We start from the raw sequence: 19,865 nt of genomic DNA, 5'->3' as shown, positions 1-19,865 counted from the left end.
GTTTCTTTATGCAAAAATCTGTATTTAATGTGACCTCCTGGACTTCTTTCATTTTCTCAAAAATGAAACTTCTCATCAGATTTTGAAAGTTTTCTTGGCCTTCTAGTCCTTTTCCGTTCCATTAATGTTGAAGAGAGCCGGTTCCTGCTATTGCTCAAGTATAAGGGGAGGTTACTAAATATTTGCCACTTTAGCCTATAAAAGCTGTTTTATTCAGATTTTTTTTTTTCAGTTTTTTTTTTTTTTTTAATACTGCATACCAATTTACTGTATTTTCTGGTTATATTCTAATAAAGAGACTATCTAATGGTGGCCTAATGGTGACCTTTGCACAGTACTGTATATATGTGTATATTATATATATATATATATATATATAAAAATTAATTATATATAAATTAATTATATATAAATTCAGTAATGTTTATGATATTTAATTTTTAATAATAATATAATAATAGTAACCCTGTCTTGAGCACACGTGACTAGGGATGAGCGATTTCACTGGTGATATAAAATAAAGCAAAATTTTAATTTTAATTTGCTTTCTATTTGGCCATCATGTTTCCTAAATTGATCCTTCTTGTCTCATTCCTAACCTATATGCATTTATTTCTTCTACAGAAAACAAAAGATGATATTTTGAAGCACATTGGGACGCCCATTGACTTTCTCTGTATGGACAAAAAACATTTCTCATTTCTCAAATTTTCTTTTTTTTATGTTACACAGAAGAAAAAAGTAAAAAAAGAATTTGCATGTGCCACTCCCCGGACATAAGGGTATAAAAGGAGACGCCGTGTATCCACTCATTCAGGGTTAGGCTGAGGAGCCGAGACAGTGTCCAAGCCATTTCAACGGGCATTTCAGCATTGTGGCAGGAGGGACACTATGTATCATTCTCTCCATCAGGTAATGGAGGTTACAACAGTAACAGAGACGTTCCCTATCTGTCAGTCACTTTGAAATAGTTTCGGTGACTGACACTAAGGGTCCCCCAGGAAAAACGGTACAACAGCTGAACCATTAAGAGGTTTTGGCGGTGCAAATGTCAGCAAGCCCTCACATACCGATTAACAAATGCAACTGTAACCTACCCAACACCCTACATAAGCCACGTAGTCCTTTGTACCACACAGGGACAGAGAGGACAATATTTACCATGGGAAAAGGTCACTTCAGCTGGTGTTTTGACCTTTCCTTTTTTTTCTCTTTCTTTCTATGTGGAAAAAGAAGACTACAGAGACCACATCCTCCTAAGGGAGGTGAACATGTGGAGAATACATCACATGGGCTTATCCAAAGGAAAGTACCACACATGGAAAGAAGTCTCTGTGGTAGGTCCTACCTGAAGAGGGAGGAACTTCGACAAGTTACTTGGCATAGTAACTTGGCGGCAGAACCGGAGCTCTGCATAGGGGAAGACACTGGTTTACTGTCAGGAAAACCATATCGTGGGGGATACTTCATATGGGATTACCATCAGATAATCACTACATTTGGAGCACTCAGCTCCAGTATGTGTACTGACCTGAAGGGTCATGCTTCACAAGTACTGGGCCTGGCATTGAATTCCTCAGTCGAATTCGACTGCCACAGGGTGCTGCAAAGATATATCCAGTGTTCGCTGCTCCGGGGGAACTCACGTGGACAAAGAAGCACACATTATTTCCTCAAAGAGGGAGAAGGTGGTATATGCAAGCAGTACACCCTGCCCATTGTCTGTAACTTACCTGTTTTTACCCAATAGCACACAGGACAAAACTGGCTCAACACAGAGAATGAAAAATCTTGTGAAGGTATTGGGTGTAGCCCAGCCTACTGCTATACAGATGTCTGTTAGAGAGGCACAATTTTCTAGAGCCAAGTAGGAAGCCACACTTTTTGTGGAATATGCACATACTCCTAAAGGGCATGGCACACTTGGGCCTGATATACAAAGGCAATGGCATCCACAATCCAGTAGGCCATCCTATTTTTGGAGACAGCCTTCCCCTTTCTGCTGTCCCCTAAAACAGACAAAGAGCTGCTTAAAGCTTCTGCAGTTCTGTGTGCGGTACAAGTAGACACGCAGGGCGCATACTGGACACAGCAATGACAAAGCTTGATCTGCCTCATCCCGAGGCAGCACTTGCAAGTTCACCACTTGGTTCCTAAAAGGGGTAGTGGGAACTTTGGGCATGTAGCCCAGCCGGAGTCTTAGGGTCATGTAAGATTATGCCTAACCGAACTCAAGGCACATTTCTCTGATAGAGAATGCCTGCAAGTCCCGAACCCTCTTGATGGAGATGAGCATGGTCTGGAGCACCGTTTTTAATGAGAGGGCCCTATGCTTAACTGACTCCAGCGGCACAAAAGGAGCTCTCTGTAGGTCCAGCAAGACCACCGAGAGATCCTATGAGGAAATAAGGCATGACCTAGCAGGATTCAACCTCTTGCCACCTCTGAAGAACCTGATGATCAGGCTATGCTTCCCTAGAGACATACCACCTACTGTGTTGTGATGTGCCACTATGGTTGCCACATACACTGGAAGGTGGCAGCTGGCCCTCCAACCTCTCACAGGAAGGAGAGAACTGACCCTACTGTGCATCTCTGGGAAGAACACCAGTTTGCGAACAGACTCCACTTCAAAGCATACAGCTGCCTCGTAGAGGGGGATATGGCTTGAGGGACAGGGTCTATTGCCGCTGTTGATAGGCCACTAAGGTCTACCACGTTTGGTGCAGACAGAGACAAGACGTGGAGTTTCCAGAGGTCTGGGTGCGGGTGTCAAATTGTGCCCCATCTTCCCAAGGTAGGGGTTGTCGAAGGGGAGCATGAGTTCCAAGAACCTAGTACGGGTGGGCCAGTATGACGCAACCAACAAGGCCTGATATCTATTCTCCCTGACTTTTCACAACATCTGTGCAATCAGGCTCACTGGGGGAAACGTATATCCCCCAAAGCCAGCTGTGAGACAGCATGCCGAGGGGGGCCTCGTTCAGGGAATACAACAGCGGACACTGAGAGCCTTCCTGAAAAGTAAACAGGTCTACCTACGCTTTGTCGAATCGACACCAAATCATCTGGACTGCCCGGGGATGGAGTCTCCACTCCCCTGTTACTCGTTGTGAAAGCAGAATGGCCTCCGTCTGCTACTTTACTGCCGAAAACGGCTGGGCAAAGTCCTCAACAGTGTCACCGAAGAGGCCACCCTGTGAGATGGGGGCGTTGAGAAAGCAAACTTTGTTGGTGTACCGCATCTCAGCAAGGTTCAGCCAGAGATGCCGCTCCTGGACCACCATAGTAGACATTGCCTAGCCAAGAGCCTGCGCCGTGACCTTTATCAGTCGAAGTTGGCCACCGAACACAGTTTCTGCATCAATCCTGGCTCAGGATTACCCCCGTGCAGATCTTTAAGTGCCTTGGACTGATGAACCTGCAGGATGGCCAAGGCATGCAAGGTGGAAGCAGCTAGTCCAGTGGCACTGTAAGCCTACACCATTAGAGACGAAGTAAACTTACAGGCCCTGGACAAGAGTCTAGGAAAATTCTGCCGGGTGCCCGCGTTTTGTGGGCATAAATGCACAGCAGTCACACAGTCCACCTGAGGAACCTACATGTACCCCCTGGCTGCCCCACTATTGAGGGTAGTGAGGATGGAAGAGTCTACAAAGCGGGACCGGGCAGTAAAAGGTACACTCCACAGTTTTGCCAGTTCTTCGTGCACTTCATCCAACCTCGAACGCTTGGGACAGGGCGGAGGATTTCACTCCAGGACAATGCTAGTGACGGCCCAGGCAAGCATGGCTGCCAACTCTGAACTAGTGGACTACCACACTCGTAGGTGTTCCAGCGGAGTCCTCAGCGTCAGAAGGCATTAGCCTTCTCCTTTTATCACTCGTTTTACAATCACAGAGTCACGATCACAACGTTGCTATGGTCATGTTCTTGTAGTGAAGACAGCTGTGTGTGTGCAACCCAAACATGTGAGACAAAGATCATGGCCGTCCGAGGATGAGAGATATCGACCAAACCCAGATACACCCAGGCAGAAAGACTTCTTTAAAAAGATGCTCTCCATCTGTGATTGCTCTTTCAGATCACGATGCGAATGAAAACCAGCCTGTATACAGAAGACACTTCACTCAGTTCTGAACAAAACTAACTGAGTTGGATGCATGCCGGCTCCTTTTATACTTGCATGTCCAGGGGAGTGGGCCATGCAAATTTAAAAAATTTTATTGGCCTTTTCTCAAAATATCAGAGGTGACTGGGGCTCCCAAGTATGACCCCAAGTGTCAGTCATCGGCACCACATCGAAGTGACTGACAGATACGGAAACCAGAGTTACTTTAGTATTATTTATTTACTATTATAGTATCTTGAATTGGCTTTTATTTTTGATATTTTCATTTTAGTTTAAGTTTTAGAAATGTTATTTGTTTTATTTGTTATTTAAAAATTTCTATCTTTCATTAATTTTTATTTCAGTTTCAGTCATTTTAGTTCTTCAGCTTATTTTAGTTAGTTTCCAAAGCAACAATTCTAATTTTTGTTTAAGTTTTCAATCTAATATTTATATTTAAATTCTATTTTAGCTTTCTTTTAAATTGTCAAATCCAATTTTAAATGTTAGTTTTTGTGAAAACAGCATGTTTCACAGAGTGTGGTTATTGGTAATTGTTTTTATTTTGAATCTACTGGTCAAAACAATGGATCTTCTTTTAACCTTTTAAGCTATTTAAAAACAAATACATACTATACAAGACATATACTGAATATCATCAAGGCTAAAAAATATTAAGCATGACCATTAACAAATTTCACAGACTGTCACATGTTTATGGATAATTTCTTAAGAAATGTACATCTTTCAAAGAGTGAAATTTGATAGCTCTGATACATGTTATCATGTTAACCAACAAACAAGGCATGACAAAAACACAGGAATTAAGCTGTGTTTGAAATAGCTGAGAACCGGACGTTTCGTTCACGGTCGATGGTCTGGTCAATAATGATAAGGCTGGCTTGCTCGGATGAGCAAAGTTCATTTTAACTCAATCAACTGGATTTCAGTTTACCTACTCATTAACCTTGGATTTACGCTTTTTCCAGATACTACAAACGGTGACAAATGTCTCCAGATTGATCCAGTTAAGAAAAGCAATGTTACTGGGTTTGCAAGGTTAACCTTAATGAGAAACGCACACAGCATAAAGCCACGTGATGTCACCGACAATGACAATGACATTGTCAAGAATCATTCAATATGAACAATATCTGAACACATGAAGTGTAAATGTAAGCCTACAGAGACACATCCTGCTGCTCGTCCCTCCTCAGGCCACAGGAAGTGGTGACTGCTCATCTCGCTCTCCTTGATCCCATTCCGTCTGGAGTTCAGAGGAGACTTCAGTGAACAGATGATCCCAATCCCAACCAACATCCTCCTGAAAACCATGAAAATCCATGATAGGAACTTCTTTAAGAAAAAGAGGCTGGGAAGCAGGAGAAATACAGTGGCTTTAAAGGGAGAGTCCACCTAAAAAGTCATCATTTACTTACACTCATGCCGAGGAATACAAACATTTTTTACTTTTTTTTTTCTTTTAATCTATGCATCTTATGTTCACTGTGAACTGCTGTACATATATCACACTGTAAGGAATCAATGTGATATATACAGCAGTTCACAGTTTGCATGTCTGTCCGGCTCCAAGAAGCAGGGCTCCAGACAAAAACAATTAATTAAGGAGCCATTGGCTCCTATAGGGGGAAAAACAGGCGCCAAATAATTTTAAGAGCCTCACAACAATGAACTTACATTTTTAAATCACTTACTTTTAGTCATCCTGTTGGGTAATAAATCTCCCCTTTACAGTTTCAGCATTTTCATCTTGTGACTTTTCTGGAAAATGCATGTCACTATTTTCACTTAATACTATTATAGTTTTTGTTAATATTTTGAATCCAATTAGATTTTTATATTTTCTGCTTTCATTTTTCATTAAGTTTTAATATTTTTTTAGTTTTATTTTTCGTCGTTTTTAAACATGTCTTTTTAGTTTGTATAATTTTTTTTATTTCAGTATTGACATTTATTTCAAGCAATGAAAGATGTTTTTTAATGGTTTTAGTTAACTATAATAACCCTGATGCTAGTACATTTTTTTATATTGAATAATGTAAAATAATGAATAATGTAAAAATTGAATAATGAATTGTATTAAATAATGTAAAAATTATTCAATAATAATTTTTCAATAATAATTTTCAATAATAATGCTTAGTCTTTCCTTCCTGAAGCTACAACAGTTTACTTTGAATCAAATTAAAATAAATATAAATATATGTGGAAATAAATATATAAATATATTAAATTTGGTTTGTGTAACCAAATAACAAACTGGGAAACTGATATACATAATGCTTGACTTTGATTAATGAACAGGCCGAAATACAGCGGGACTCTTATTTTGAAATGTCTGTGCTTTACTTTTGCTGTTCATTCATGTTCAGATGAGGAAGATAAAAAAAAATTACATTGTTACAACCGTTTACAACACATTACAATATAAATAATATAAACTTTGTCATAACTGATCAGCATTAGTTCATATTAAGCAATCGGTTGACAAAAGTGTACTAATGATTGACTGCCAGCTGCTCCGAAGCACTGTTGCGAGAGCCTGAAGAACGTGCAACAGCGCCATCTTTTGACTTTAAAAAAATGCAGCACTCACATTTATTTAATGAAATAAATCACATAAAGGACTATCGCGATTTGTTTTCCCATCCACAAAATGAAATTTTGAAATTTCCATCCACAAAATCATAATAATTAATACTCTTGTTATACCATTTAAGGTACTGAAGACTTTTTATGACCTTAAATTTATCTGATGAGCATGAGTGGAGTGGAATTATGAAAGTGATCAGCATGAACACTAAGAACGCGCTGCATTGTGTGTATCTGCAGTCTGCAGAGCCGTTTTCCCCTTTTGAATGATGAATATAGACGAATTTATATGAAGAAATAGACAGTTGTCTCGCAGGAGCAGAACGGTGTGTTCAAATGCAGGATTTCTGCACCGACGCCAAGGGACTACACAGTCGGCTTTCATCAGCGCTAGTTTTTTGGCGTCAGTTTGGTGTGTGATATTTTTCCATACCCATTCATATTTTGGCACATCTCATTTAACTAAGTCAACACAACAAATGATGTGATAGGCTGCTGGTCACAGAACAAGCAAATAACATGCATAATTTTACAGTCATAACATAACGCAAATTAATATTTTTGGTCACAAATGCGACCTTTTTAGGTGCAGTCTGGAGCCCTGAGAAGGATGAAAAACAACAATAAAATGATCAAGAAAGTAGATTCCATGACTTGTGCACTATATTCAACTGACCTGAGTTTGTCAGAAAACACAGCAACTGCAGAAGTCTACGGTGCTTTTTTCAATCATTTTGATAGTTTTTATGATCCTTGTCATAATAGACTGTTATTTTATACACTACGGGTCAACAGTTTGGAATAAGAATAAGATATTTTTAATGTTTTTCTCTTCTGCTTAAACTGTAATATTGTGAAATATTATTCCAATGTAAATCAGCTGTTTTCTATGTGAATATACAGTAAAGTGTAATTTATTCCTGTGATCAAAGCTGAATTTTCAGCATCATTACTCCAGTCTTCAGTGTCACATGATCCTTCAGAAATCATTCTAAATTACATTTTACAATATATTCACATATAAAACTGATTTTAAATCATAGTAATATGTCACAATTACTGTTTTTACTGTATTTTTGATCAAATAAATGCAGCCTTGGTAATATTAGGGACATTCAAAAAAAAAAAAAAAAAAAAAAAAATCAAAATAATTTTAAATGTTTGGCCGCTAGCCAGTGTTTAAAAGAGTGTTTGGAATGACATGAGGGTGAGTAAATGATGACAATGTTCATTTCTAAGTGGACTATCACTGTAAAACATTGTGGAAAGAATGAGATGAAGAACACTGGTCCTGATTTCATAAATCTGTTGGTCTGACCCTCTTACATGCCCTAGAAAGAGCTAGACAGACGCTATATTTACTCCCAGAGCTCACCTCTCTCACCTCCTGCTCCGGGGCTAAAACCTTTGTGAGCAACTTCAGGTCAATCTCTCCATCCTGGGAAACATTCAATACAGATAAAACATTAGGCGAACAATTACTGACAATACCGCAGCTATGCAATATAATGCCAGGTCAGCATGTGACCACATATTCACCCCAAAACACAGACACTGTAGGACGGGTAAGATGTTCTAAAATTAAGCAGAAACTATACACCGCCTTACAAGAACCTCGATTTGGACGAGTCAACAGTCTGAGTTGTTGTTTGGGAATGATGGGTCGAGTGAGTATCTCACCAGGGTCTGAAAAGCAGAGTACTTCATGAGGTCGTTGTCCAGGTCTCTGTAGGTCATAACTCTGTTCACCTGGATACTGAAGACAAGAGAGATCTCTAAACACCTGTCTGTTTACATCACCTTAAATTGCTGACAGACCCTCACACATTAGACATCCTAAAACTATTTCACCTTTAACACTGACTTTAAGATATGAATTAAATATTTTTTTAGGGCAATCACCTGTTTTTATTATGGTTTCATTGTCCAGTCAGCTTATTTAAGGCAGTCAGAAATCAGAAACTAATTGTGATTTTTTTTTTTCCTTGACAGCCCTAAAATTAGAACAAGAACTATTCTATTCTACGACTAGCTTAGTTTTATTTGTACTTTGTTTTTGTTTTTGTCAGGCACAATATTCTCTGTAAAGCTGGTCTGGAATGATATTTATTGTGAAAAGCGCTATTCAAATAAATCTGAACTGAAAAATGTTTATCTTCTGGTTTCTTGTTAACCTTATATTAAGTAAATGTTTTCCAGATAATATTTTAATGATTTGTTTTGGCTTCAGTTCATTGACAATATAAAACCAATTACTTCTATCTGGGAAAGGATAACTTGCATATTATTTGCTGTTGCTTATTATTTTCAAAAAAATAAAAAAAATAAATAAATAATAAATGGGTCACTGTTTGTGCTCAATTGGACATGTTTCAGGATGATGTCCCTATTGTTTGTGGGCAAGTGAAGCATATGAGAGGGTTTTTCTTAGATGATGAGTATTGTTTGATACCTGGGTGGAGCTGCGATCTGCATGGTGAGGTCTTCCTCTTGAACCTCCTCCAGGTCTGGAATCACTGGGATGTCTAGAAAAAGAAGGTGTAAGAATTTGTAGTCTGCCTCGACCCAGATTCCACTCCAAAAGTATATCTTAGAATGAGCTCATCCCTGAAATGGCTTAATTATCACAGAGAAGAAAGTCAACAGTTATGTTGTTTCTGCACCATTTGGGTTGATCACATCCTGACCAAATGGTCATCAATTATAGAATGGGAACAGGTGTGAGACAGTGGGAACCATTTCAGACAATGGGGTGTGTCATAACTAAATTAACATACAGACCACAGCTGTTAATACATGAGCAACTACATTTACATGAAGAGTGGTAAACCGTAACAGGATAAAAGGTTTGAGATTTGGATGTTCTGGGTTCATTCCGACTCCGATGATCCCAAGGTGCTACGTGTGCTTTGTCACTGCTATGCTGCAATAAACTTCTTCATCAAGATCTTCAACGTCCACATCTACACCTAATGTAAAATTGCTGCCATTAAAGGGATACTCCACCCAAAAAGGAAAATTCTCACATCATTTACTCACCCACACTCTGTCCCAGATGTATGACTTTCTTTCTTCATATGAACACAAACAGAGATTTTTAGAAAAACAGCTTATCTCTGTGAGACCATATAATGAACGTGGATGGGACCCTAAGAGTTGATGCTTCAAAAACCAGACAAAAGGAACACTACGATAATCCATTCGACCCAGTTGATGAATCAATGTTTTTAAAGCAAAAAAAAAATGTGTGTGTAAGAACTGTGCTGACATTTACATCAAGCATGAATCATATGACCGTTGGCTGGAAGGGATGGTTTATTATTATAAAAGTTAAAAATATTAGTATTTTCTCACACACACACACACACACACACACAAATTGTTTAGCTTCAGAACACATTGGCCACATACACACTGCAGCTAAATTTAGTTATCAGTTCAGCTTTTAGTACTGAATCCTGTTCTGTACGCACACAGTTCAGTATTTACAGGAGTGAAACTGCAAACCACAACCAAATTAGCTTGCTAGAAAAAACAGCAAACAAGAAAAAGCCCATAATAAAGCTCAATAAATCCAAATGCTTTATATTGAAAAAAGGACCGAAATGTTGTGATCTGCACCTTGCCCACTTTAATAATGAATAAACTTGAGCGTTTTATGAACCAAGCAAGTGTTTATAATAAGTGGACATGACGATACTTCTGTGTTCAGCCTTACAAACATAAACAAAACATGACGCCTCTGTTGACGGGGGTTTAGTTAAAACTCTTTTGTCGCTTTAATATTACTTTGGTCAAAAATAGTGAATACCAAACATGTGAGAAGCCAGAATTTTGCTATGGTTATCACGGTGCCAATCATCACAATTTCAGAAGAGAGTCGTGTTCCGTACAAACATGATCATTTAGGGGATTCACTCCTGTATTTAAATGGGGTTGTCACGCCTGAAACTCTACAGTGTGTGCTATTGGTTCATCAACTGGGGTCATGTAGATAACCGTTGTGTTCGCTTTGTGTGGTTTTTGAAGTGTCAACTTTGAGGGTCCCATTATATTACCATTATATGGACTCAGAGATTAATTATTTTTCTAAAAAATCTCTGTTTTCACATGAAGAATTAAAGTCATATACACCTGGGGTGACATGAGGATGAGTTAATGATGAGAGAAATTTTGGGTGGAGTAAGTATCCCTTTAAAGGATTAGTTCACTTCAGAATTAAAATGTCTTGATAATTTCCTCTCCCCCATGTCATCCAAGATGTTCATGTCTTTCTTTCATCAGTCAAAAAGAAATTAAGGTTTTTGAGGAAAACATTCCAGGATTTTTCTCCATATAGTGGACTTCACTAGGGTCCAAATGTCAGTTTCAGTGCAGCTTCAAAGAGCTCTACATGATCCCAGACGAGGAATAAGAGTCTAATCTAGAGAAACCATCAGACATTTTCAAAAAAAAATAAAAATGATATACTTTTTAACTACAAATGCTCATCTTGCACTGCTCTGTGATGCTCCATGCATTACGTAATCACGTTGGAAAGGTCACGCGGAAATACCGCAGTAGGGCAAAAAACTCCATCTCGTTTTCTCCACCAACTTCAAAATCGCCCAACATCGCTGTTTTACCTTTTTTTTTTTTTGTAAAGGCTGTTTGATGCGTGACCTTTGTAATGTGATTACGAACTGCGTAATGCATCGCAGAGCACTGCAAGATGAGCATTTGAGCACTCTTATTCCTCGTCTGGGATCATGTAGAGCTCTTTGAAGCTGCACTGAAACTGACATTTGGACCTTCAACCCGTTGAACCCCAGTGAAGTCCACTAGTGAAGTGTTTTCCTCAAAAACCTTGATTTCTTTTCTTATAATAAAAAACAGGTCATCGTACTTTTGAGTGGATGCTTATATAATTAACATTCTTGGCATGAACAAACCTCTACACAAGCTAACATAACTGGTAACAAATACTGACTTATTATCATCAACAGTTTTATATACTCGCCAAAGCCAATTTTGCTCATCTTGGATTTAAAATGAACATGTGATCTAGCTACAAAGTTTTTCTCAAGACGCACGTGGCCATATGCTGCAGCTACTGCTGGGTGTTACTGCGAGTTGCAGCATTTCCCACAATCCCTCCAATCATCACAGATGCTGTCTGTCTCCTCGGCGTGGCTCGGTTTATATTGTGTGTGAACTGGCGTTTGATTTCCTCCCTCCTCTCTGCGTTTCTCTCACTCTCGCACTGACATCCTCTTCCACGCTGCCCCCCTGTCACGGCGACCAGGCGGCCATGAATATTCAGTGATCAAGACAGTATCTCTTCCCGCTGTGAGGCGGCGCTCCGGCCAGGGGCTCCCCAGAAACCGACACACACTCACACTCATCCCGGCGCCGAGCATTTGGGCCCTGTCAGTGGCGGCCACCCTCAGGACCCTTCAGGCCAGAGCGGCGACCTCCGTGTCCATTCGGGCCGGGCCGGGCTCCAGGCGCGCAGGCCTGCCTGCGAGCCCATCTGTGTGGGGTCGGAAGTCACGGCGCGGCCTGGCAGGAGCCGCGGTGCCAAGAGCCACGTGCCCGCTGCCCAGAACAGTGGGAACCCACTTTAATTGGCAAAACTCGACAGGACAGAGCATGGCATCGCTCCCAAAGAAGGACAAACTTTCACAGCCCTTCTCCTCTATTTGGACAGACTTTTGCTGGAGTATGTTCAGGTGTGCCACGAGAGCGCACGTTTACAAAATCACCGTCAAATGCAGTTTGACAGTGCTTTAAATGGAAGAAAGCATAGCTCTTCTTTAGAAAGAAAAGTTTTGTTGATAAAATCAGAACAAAACTTGTCACCTTCTCCACTTAAAGTGGAAAAGTTCAAAAACGATACGACTGAAATGACGCTTTTATCCAAATACAAGGGATTCATTTTATATACAGCCAATGTTGAAATAAGTGGTTAACACTTTTTATAATAACTTTCATGAAACATAATGCAATGCAATCCAATGATTGAGAGATGAACAAAAAAACACTACAGGGTTAAAACTGTGAAGAAGTGTTCCCTTCACATTCAAGCAGTGTTGAATTGATAACTTGTAGCAACTTTCAGAAGATAACTAAAACGGTATTTAAAAACTGTATTTAAATTGATATAACTATATATTATATAAATCAACCTTAAAACATCAAGAACATCCAGGTAAACAAAAACACCTGGAACTAGGGGTGGACAATTAGTTATTTTTGTTATTTTAATTTATCTTTGTAATTTAAAATAAGAACAAAGAGGCACATTACAAACAACAGGACAAATGCAGTATAAGAAAGATGCAAATGAAATATTGCTTTAAGTTTTTTAGATCTATTTAACAGTAGCATTCAAGTAAGAAACTGAATAATCAAATGTAAAACTAAAACACTGCATAGTTTTCACATTAATTAAATATGCATTGATTTATATTAAAGCTACAAAAGTTATTCAGTTAAGAACAGTGAATGATTTTCTCTTTTTCTCTTGTTATTTGACAGACAGCAGAAGGTTTACTGTATTAGGGGCCATTCACACAGAACGTGTCTTTGCGTCTAAAACGCGAGTGCTCAGGAATGGTTTTTAAAGAAGCGCAGTGCAGAACGCGAGACAATGCTTTTGAGACGTGATGCAATAACGACAGTAACGGAAATAATAGAAATAGGCAAACGGCAGAATTGATAGATACAAGTTTTGACATGGAAAAAAAGAAAATAAGATAATAATGAGCGCTTCCTCCGCCATGTTGCTATCAAATAAAACAGTTGTCATGCCCACTTCCTGCTGTAAACAGAAGCTCACAGCGCTTGCCCCGCCTCCGAGTTCTTCTGATTGGTCCACTGTTTTGGAACTGACATTGATGAGCGGCGCTGCGTGTAAAAGTTGAAATTCTTTTAACTTGACACGCCGTCTTAAAAACGCGTTCTATGTGAACAGCCCCTTAGGCTGCTGTCACTTTAAGACCTAACTCACGGATACTACTGACAAACATCCGATTACTTTCCCATTCAATTAAGATGAAATCGACTGTGTTTACATGAATACCCGCTAAGACAGGCATTTTCACATAACTGTGTGTGTATTTGACCGTTCCAGTGCAATAAGCTGCAAAAGAGAGCTGAATTCGGGATCGCACAGTGTCTGAGAGGTGGCTTTCTGTGTGCGTGCTTCGGGTGCGTGTCAGACAGCATCAGCTGTTTTACGCAGCTTTATTAACACATTGACCTAAAACATTAATTTTTTGAAGTAGCCTATTAAATAGAGGTGTAACAATATTCAAACCGAACCGAAAACCGTGACACACCACCCTCTGTACGATCTGCGATACTTTCATGGCGTACCAAACGCGCCCCGCCCCCTGCTGCCCCGGATCTACACAACGAAAGCGTTGTAGCCTAACCACAATTAACCACAAATAATTGCAATAAACTCCACGTTTTGTTACTTTCGATAAGAAACAAAGTGTCATCTTTCAAATTCTGTCCATTTTATCAAAAAAATTCAAAACAAAACCTTTGACGTGGCGTGACAGATCATTGTACAGGCGCCTCATTTCAAACGGCAGCTCGGAGTGCGAGTGAACGCGATCATCTCTTCCTCTTTAAAGGTGCTAAAGAGGATCTTTTCGTCGACTGAGAAACCAAAGACTGTTACTGAGTTTTTGAAATGAGCGCATGCGTAAGAACAACCCCCCCTCCTTTCATGGGAACGCCTCCCAAAACTCGTGCACTCCTATTGGAACACGAGTGTTTACCACCGGCATTCGCTGTGTCGTGTTAGTGGATCCATTATGTCGGACTCACCGCAGGTAACTCATAATCTGCAGATGTTACTCCTGTCTCCTGACAAAAACATCGCATGCGACGCCTGTGGAGTGTGGAAAGTTACTGGAGCGCGCAGCCACGCTCGTCTCTCACAAGAAACATCACGGCAGTGATTGACAAGCCAGAGGGCCAATCGTTTATGCGATTGGCTGATGTTTTTAAGGCCCTACCTCGTGCACAGATGATGTATATTAAAATTATTCCTTTCAGTGCACCTAATAAATAGTCTTTTATCACTTAGTAAAGACAGTTTCAAGTAATATTGCAAAAATGTATAAAACAAAACATCCTCTTTAGCACCTTTAATACTAGTTACAGAATAAACATGAATGAACATCTGAAGGTATGTTATTAAAGATACAGTACAACTTACTGAAGCATATATCTCGTGTAATCATTCAATCAGTGTTTCATTGAGTGGGAAGACATCAATAACAGCTTGTAAACACTGTGTCGCACAGCATTTACCTCAGGTCAGGGTTATCAGATTTTCACAACAAACAACAGTCCCCTGGTAAACATTGAGTTTCGAGGGCTAAAATTCAAGTTTTTGGTGGGGTTCCCTGGTAAAATTTACATTCTAGGGGCTCAATATCATGTTATTTGAAGTCACTTCAACCAGCAGACATGAAAAACAGTGTTAAAATAGCCCAATTCTTGGTAACACTGCTTCAGGCAAGTCCACAGCTTGTTAGTTCACCAGAGAAATGAACTCTTTCACTAAATATATGCACTATATTAGCCTATATATTCATTATATTTGACTTGTTAGTGATGTCTTGATTATTTAATGTATGTTTAAATAAACCTGTCGTCAAATTGACAGCCACAGTTTAAATTATTATATTTTATAATTATAATTTTATAATTAGATTTAGAAGTTAATGCAAAAACTACCTCATGTGCAGCTTACATGTTTGCATACAATTTGTTATTTGAGTGTTGATTATTATATCTAAAAATAAATAGCAACTGAATTTAAGCTAACAGTTTGGGCTCTGAACCTTTAATATTACAGTAATGTACAAGTAAGGGCTCCCTATATAGTTTACAGCATTAGCAGAGGTCATTATTTATCCTTAAGAAACTTTTAATCATAATTGAATTCATTTAAAGACAGAGACACAATTTGTTCAGTAAACTACTGTTTTATAAAAAAACAATTTTGTTTAGTTTTCTCCCCCTGCTGTACCGAACCGAACCGTGACTTCAAAACCATCAGTTTTATGTATCGTTACACCCCTACTATTAAAATCTGCCCTCTTCAAAAAGCTGCCTTAGTATCTTAAAACAAAAAAGAAAGCAGGAACAGAACCCATGATGCCCTAAAAAAACCCCTCCACAAGTCTCAAGGAGATAAACGTGGCCAATTTTAATTCACTCCCAGATTTCCATCCTCGTTTGCGTTTCTGAATCCTGTCACAAAAGCCACGTTCACTTCATCTCACTGACCCTCATAACAAGCCCCGTTATCCTACATTGATAACTTCTTCCTTTTCTCTCATTTTTAATTAAAGCTAATTAAAAATGCCAGCCTCGTTTAGTCACTGACAAGATTCATCTGTGTTCCTGATATACAAATAAATGCAGGCGCGCACGAGCGCTGCTTCATATTCATGAGCGCGAGGTGACACTGTCCCCTCATTTCTAAAGCAGCGCGTTCAGCAGATTCGGGCCCCCGCGGACCCGCAGTCAAATTTAATGGTCTTAGAGCAATGACATCAAAAAGCCTCTGTGTCCAGCCTTCGCAAACAGTCTACTGGATTTGAACTTTTCCGCCCCTCCCTGCATCTCGCCGAATAATGCACCATCGACACAATTCTGCCCGAGTTCAATGTGAAGCGCAGAGAGGAAAAGCTCTCACTATGCAAACGCCAAGATTAAGTGGCGAGAGAAAACAACGTTTTTTTTAATGAGGTCGTGATACGACCTGTGACACAAGGTCGAGAGGGAACAGACACTGACGTGTACCAGAAACCACTTTTTGATGCTGATTCTATCAAAAAGTCGTGTGTCACGTCTCTTATTTATTCATGAGTTCAAGCAACTTTCATAGGAAAGAGTATGAAGGATCATATTCAGTGTATGAGCTTATGATGTCGAGCATCATTTCTGAGATCAGTATGGTTTTTTATGACTGATAATAAGAATGTATGTATGATAGTTATGCCTTTTAATATGCATAACATGAATAAATTACTGATACAGATGAGAATAATAATCACATTATTATCACATAAGCACCAACTAGTTAAGAGTTTGATGTTTATATCATTGATATACCAGTAGTTTTTAAATAGTTTTAGTATTTCGTTGTGTTGTTTTGTCGGTTTTATTAGTTTTTTGTTTTGCTTTTTAAATGTCTGTATAGTTTTAGCAGTTTATTTACTTTTAGGTATTTTAGTACTTAAAATCAGTATATTAACAATACTATTAACTGACCAAAATATTAGGCTGGTTAATTTGTTGATATTTGGACACTTCAATTCTTAAATCTAACAACTCATTTTCTGTTATCAAATTTGCCTAGTCTATTTTTGACATTCAATCAGTAAAAAATAAATTTAAAAAAGCCAATATTATGCATAGTGATGTATTTGGATGTAGTTTATTGAATATTCTGGCAGCTGTATCCAATAGCAATTTCTATTTTTTAATAATTTAAGGTCTCTTTATCATATATGAGCACAGCATATGGCCTGAAGATCACGTGTTTTTGTGCTATAAGCTACCGGGTCTTTTAAACCTAATGTAAGGGTGTTTGTCGCTGGTGTATGTCATGAAATACTGTTTCAGAATGTGTAATAATTTATCAATCACAGCAGCTGGAAGCTCACTGAATAAGCTTCTTTATCCAGCACCCTTCTGGAATGTCGTACAATAAATTAGCAGCCATTAGCTTCAGTTCTGTCTGAATTTCATAAGGCAGTTTTCATGGTGGAGTAAATGTGTTTGAAGTGAAGCAGAGCTCCGGGGAATTATCTACTCACCACTTTCATTGTCGGAGCCCTCGGGGGTTTGTGGCCTCAGCCGCCGGCTTCAGACATCATGTTAAACAAAAGAGATCAGGGACAAATACAAAACACACACACACACATATATATATCTATCTATCTATCTGTCCAGTGTCCGGCTAGATCTGGGAGACATAGCTAGAGATAAAAAAAGATACCTCAATATTTATGCATTTACTCTGAATGAAATCAGAAGATGTATTATTATATTTCCAAATAGATTCAAAAAGTTTGAATGCAAGAAGAAACGTTTAAGAAATAATGACATTAAATGGTGTTCAGGAAGCTATTATTATTTCGCATTTGGTTTGCAGCGTTTGGTCCTGCTAGTGGCGCAGAAATTAAATACTTTACATTTAATGTTTTAGTAACACTTTACAATAAGTTTTCATTAGTTAACTTCTCTAGTAAACATGAATGCACAACGAACAGCACTTCTACATGGTAAAAAAGAATTGAAAAAGTAAGTTACCTGGTTGCCTTAGATTTTTGAGTTCATTTATAAATAAATTAAAAATGTATAAATTAAAAATTTGAGTTAATACAATGAAAGCGATTGGTTTAATCGACAGAGACTCTAAATATTAGGTAATCTGAACCACATTAATTATCTAAGAAAAAATGTTGTGATAAATCATGAAAATATTTTTTTTACAGTGTACAGCATTTATTAATCTTAATGTTAATCTCAGTGTTTACTAATACATTTTTATTTGTATTTGTTAACATTATTTAATGCATTGTGAACTAATATTAAGAAACAATGTTAATGAAAGTGACCTTATTGTAAAGCATAATTGCAAATGTGTAACCTTATTGTAACTGGTGTAATGATGCAATCTTTAGGAAACGTGCATTAAAATAACTGTGATAATCACACTTTTGCATAGCTTTCTACTGTCAGTAAAATCATTGTGAATATATTGTGAATGTGACATGTCGTCCAGTCCCTAACCACAGGTTATATGTGTAAACTCCATCATCATGTCTTTTAATCAGAGTGATTGTTCTCGCATTAACCAAGGACAATTTCAATATGACGGTAATTTCCTCCTTAAATCAAGAGCGTAAACAAACATTGCCTTTTCTTAAGATTTGTGTTCCTAATCACTAAACTGAATCATGAAGGAAGTAAAGACAGTAAACGTAGTGAACTCACTCCTCCAGCTCTTCAGCCGCCAGCCGTCTTCCAGACCTGTGGAGGACATTACAAATCAAAGCTTACAACAATCAGCCGTCACAATCACAACTCGTCTAATTCACTCAATCACTCCAGGTGTGCGTATCTGTGTCTGCTGACTGTATCCTCTCATCAGAGTTTAAACAGCATTAATTAATCACCTTTCATTTTAAAATAAAAATCATTTTTATACTTTAATGTGGTGAATAATAATTTTCAGAGTTTTAGAAAATAGAATATATTCTTTATTGCAGGTGCAGCTTTAACCATATGAAGCTACTGTTTCATGTTTGATACACATTTCTAATGTCTCTAAATGATCAAAACTTTGCTGATAAACCTGTTGCACACTTTTTTTTTATCAAGATAAAGATCTTTTAGCATAATTGTACAAACGTCCTCCTTCAGCTCGTGTCTTTCTGCTGTGAAATCTGCACTGATTTTATCAAGTAAACGTAAGAATATCTTTGATATTGTTAGTAATATTTCAACTGGACTGAAGCAGCTTCGGTTTACTTGATTATCCAGACACCATTTTATAGAAAAATCATGAATATGATCATCATCTCTTGCTGAAGGTTTATTGTTCATCTCTCAGTCATCATTGTATTGCATTGCATTATATGTTTTAAAACTAGAGATTTGATCATAAAACTATTTAAATATCATCTTACTGAGACACATTATTGGCAGATATTCTTATACTATACAAGATATTTATATGCATTTTATGTAAGTATCTGCTATACTGTTATAAAGATCTCACTGATTTACATGCATCAGAATTTCATCTTACTTTCTGTTCATATTAATATCAGCATCTGCACCAAATTTTCTCATTTTTATCCTCTGAATGAAACTGAGCTGTTTTTTCCTCCATATTCTCACTATATCAGACTATATGAGCCATAAAAGCCTGATGCATCAAATATGATACTCAAAAAACACATGCATATTTTATATACATTTTGTCTAAACATTCAATAAACTGTCCAATTAAAAAAAAAAAAAAAAAAGATTTTTTTTTACTATTACTCCATATATCAGGCTTTACACGCTTAAACGTGATGCACAAGAATCCTACTGGTGTTTTGCTGGTGTTTAG

At 38.2% G+C, this 19,865-nt stretch overlaps 1 protein-coding gene across 1 annotated transcript in view; it reads right to left on the bottom strand.

Moving 5' to 3' along the window:
- Positions 1-218: 218 nt before the first annotated feature.
- LOC137006503 (Intraflagellar transport protein 43 homolog) overlaps positions 219-19,865 on the bottom strand; it is a 34,673-nt gene continuing 15,026 nt past the window's right edge. Inside the window, exons 4-9 of the mRNA XM_067367323.1 lie at positions 18,740-18,775; positions 17,557-17,603; positions 9,177-9,249; positions 8,405-8,480; positions 8,100-8,162; positions 219-5,435 (exon numbers count right to left, since the gene is read on the bottom strand). Coding sequence (XP_067223424.1) covers positions 5,325-5,435; positions 8,100-8,162; positions 8,405-8,480; positions 9,177-9,249; positions 17,557-17,603; positions 18,740-18,775 — 406 coding nt within the window. The 3' untranslated portion in view covers positions 219-5,324. The remainder of the gene's footprint in view (positions 5,436-8,099; positions 8,163-8,404; positions 8,481-9,176; positions 9,250-17,556; positions 17,604-18,739; positions 18,776-19,865) is intronic.

This window comes from Chanodichthys erythropterus, chromosome 18 (genome assembly GCF_024489055.1).
Source record: "Chanodichthys erythropterus isolate Z2021 chromosome 18, ASM2448905v1, whole genome shotgun sequence".
Taxonomy (NCBI): Eukaryota; Metazoa; Chordata; class Actinopteri; order Cypriniformes; family Xenocyprididae; genus Chanodichthys; species Chanodichthys erythropterus.
Note: the sequence above shows the minus strand (reverse complement) of the source record. Positions and strands in the feature narration are given on the sequence as shown.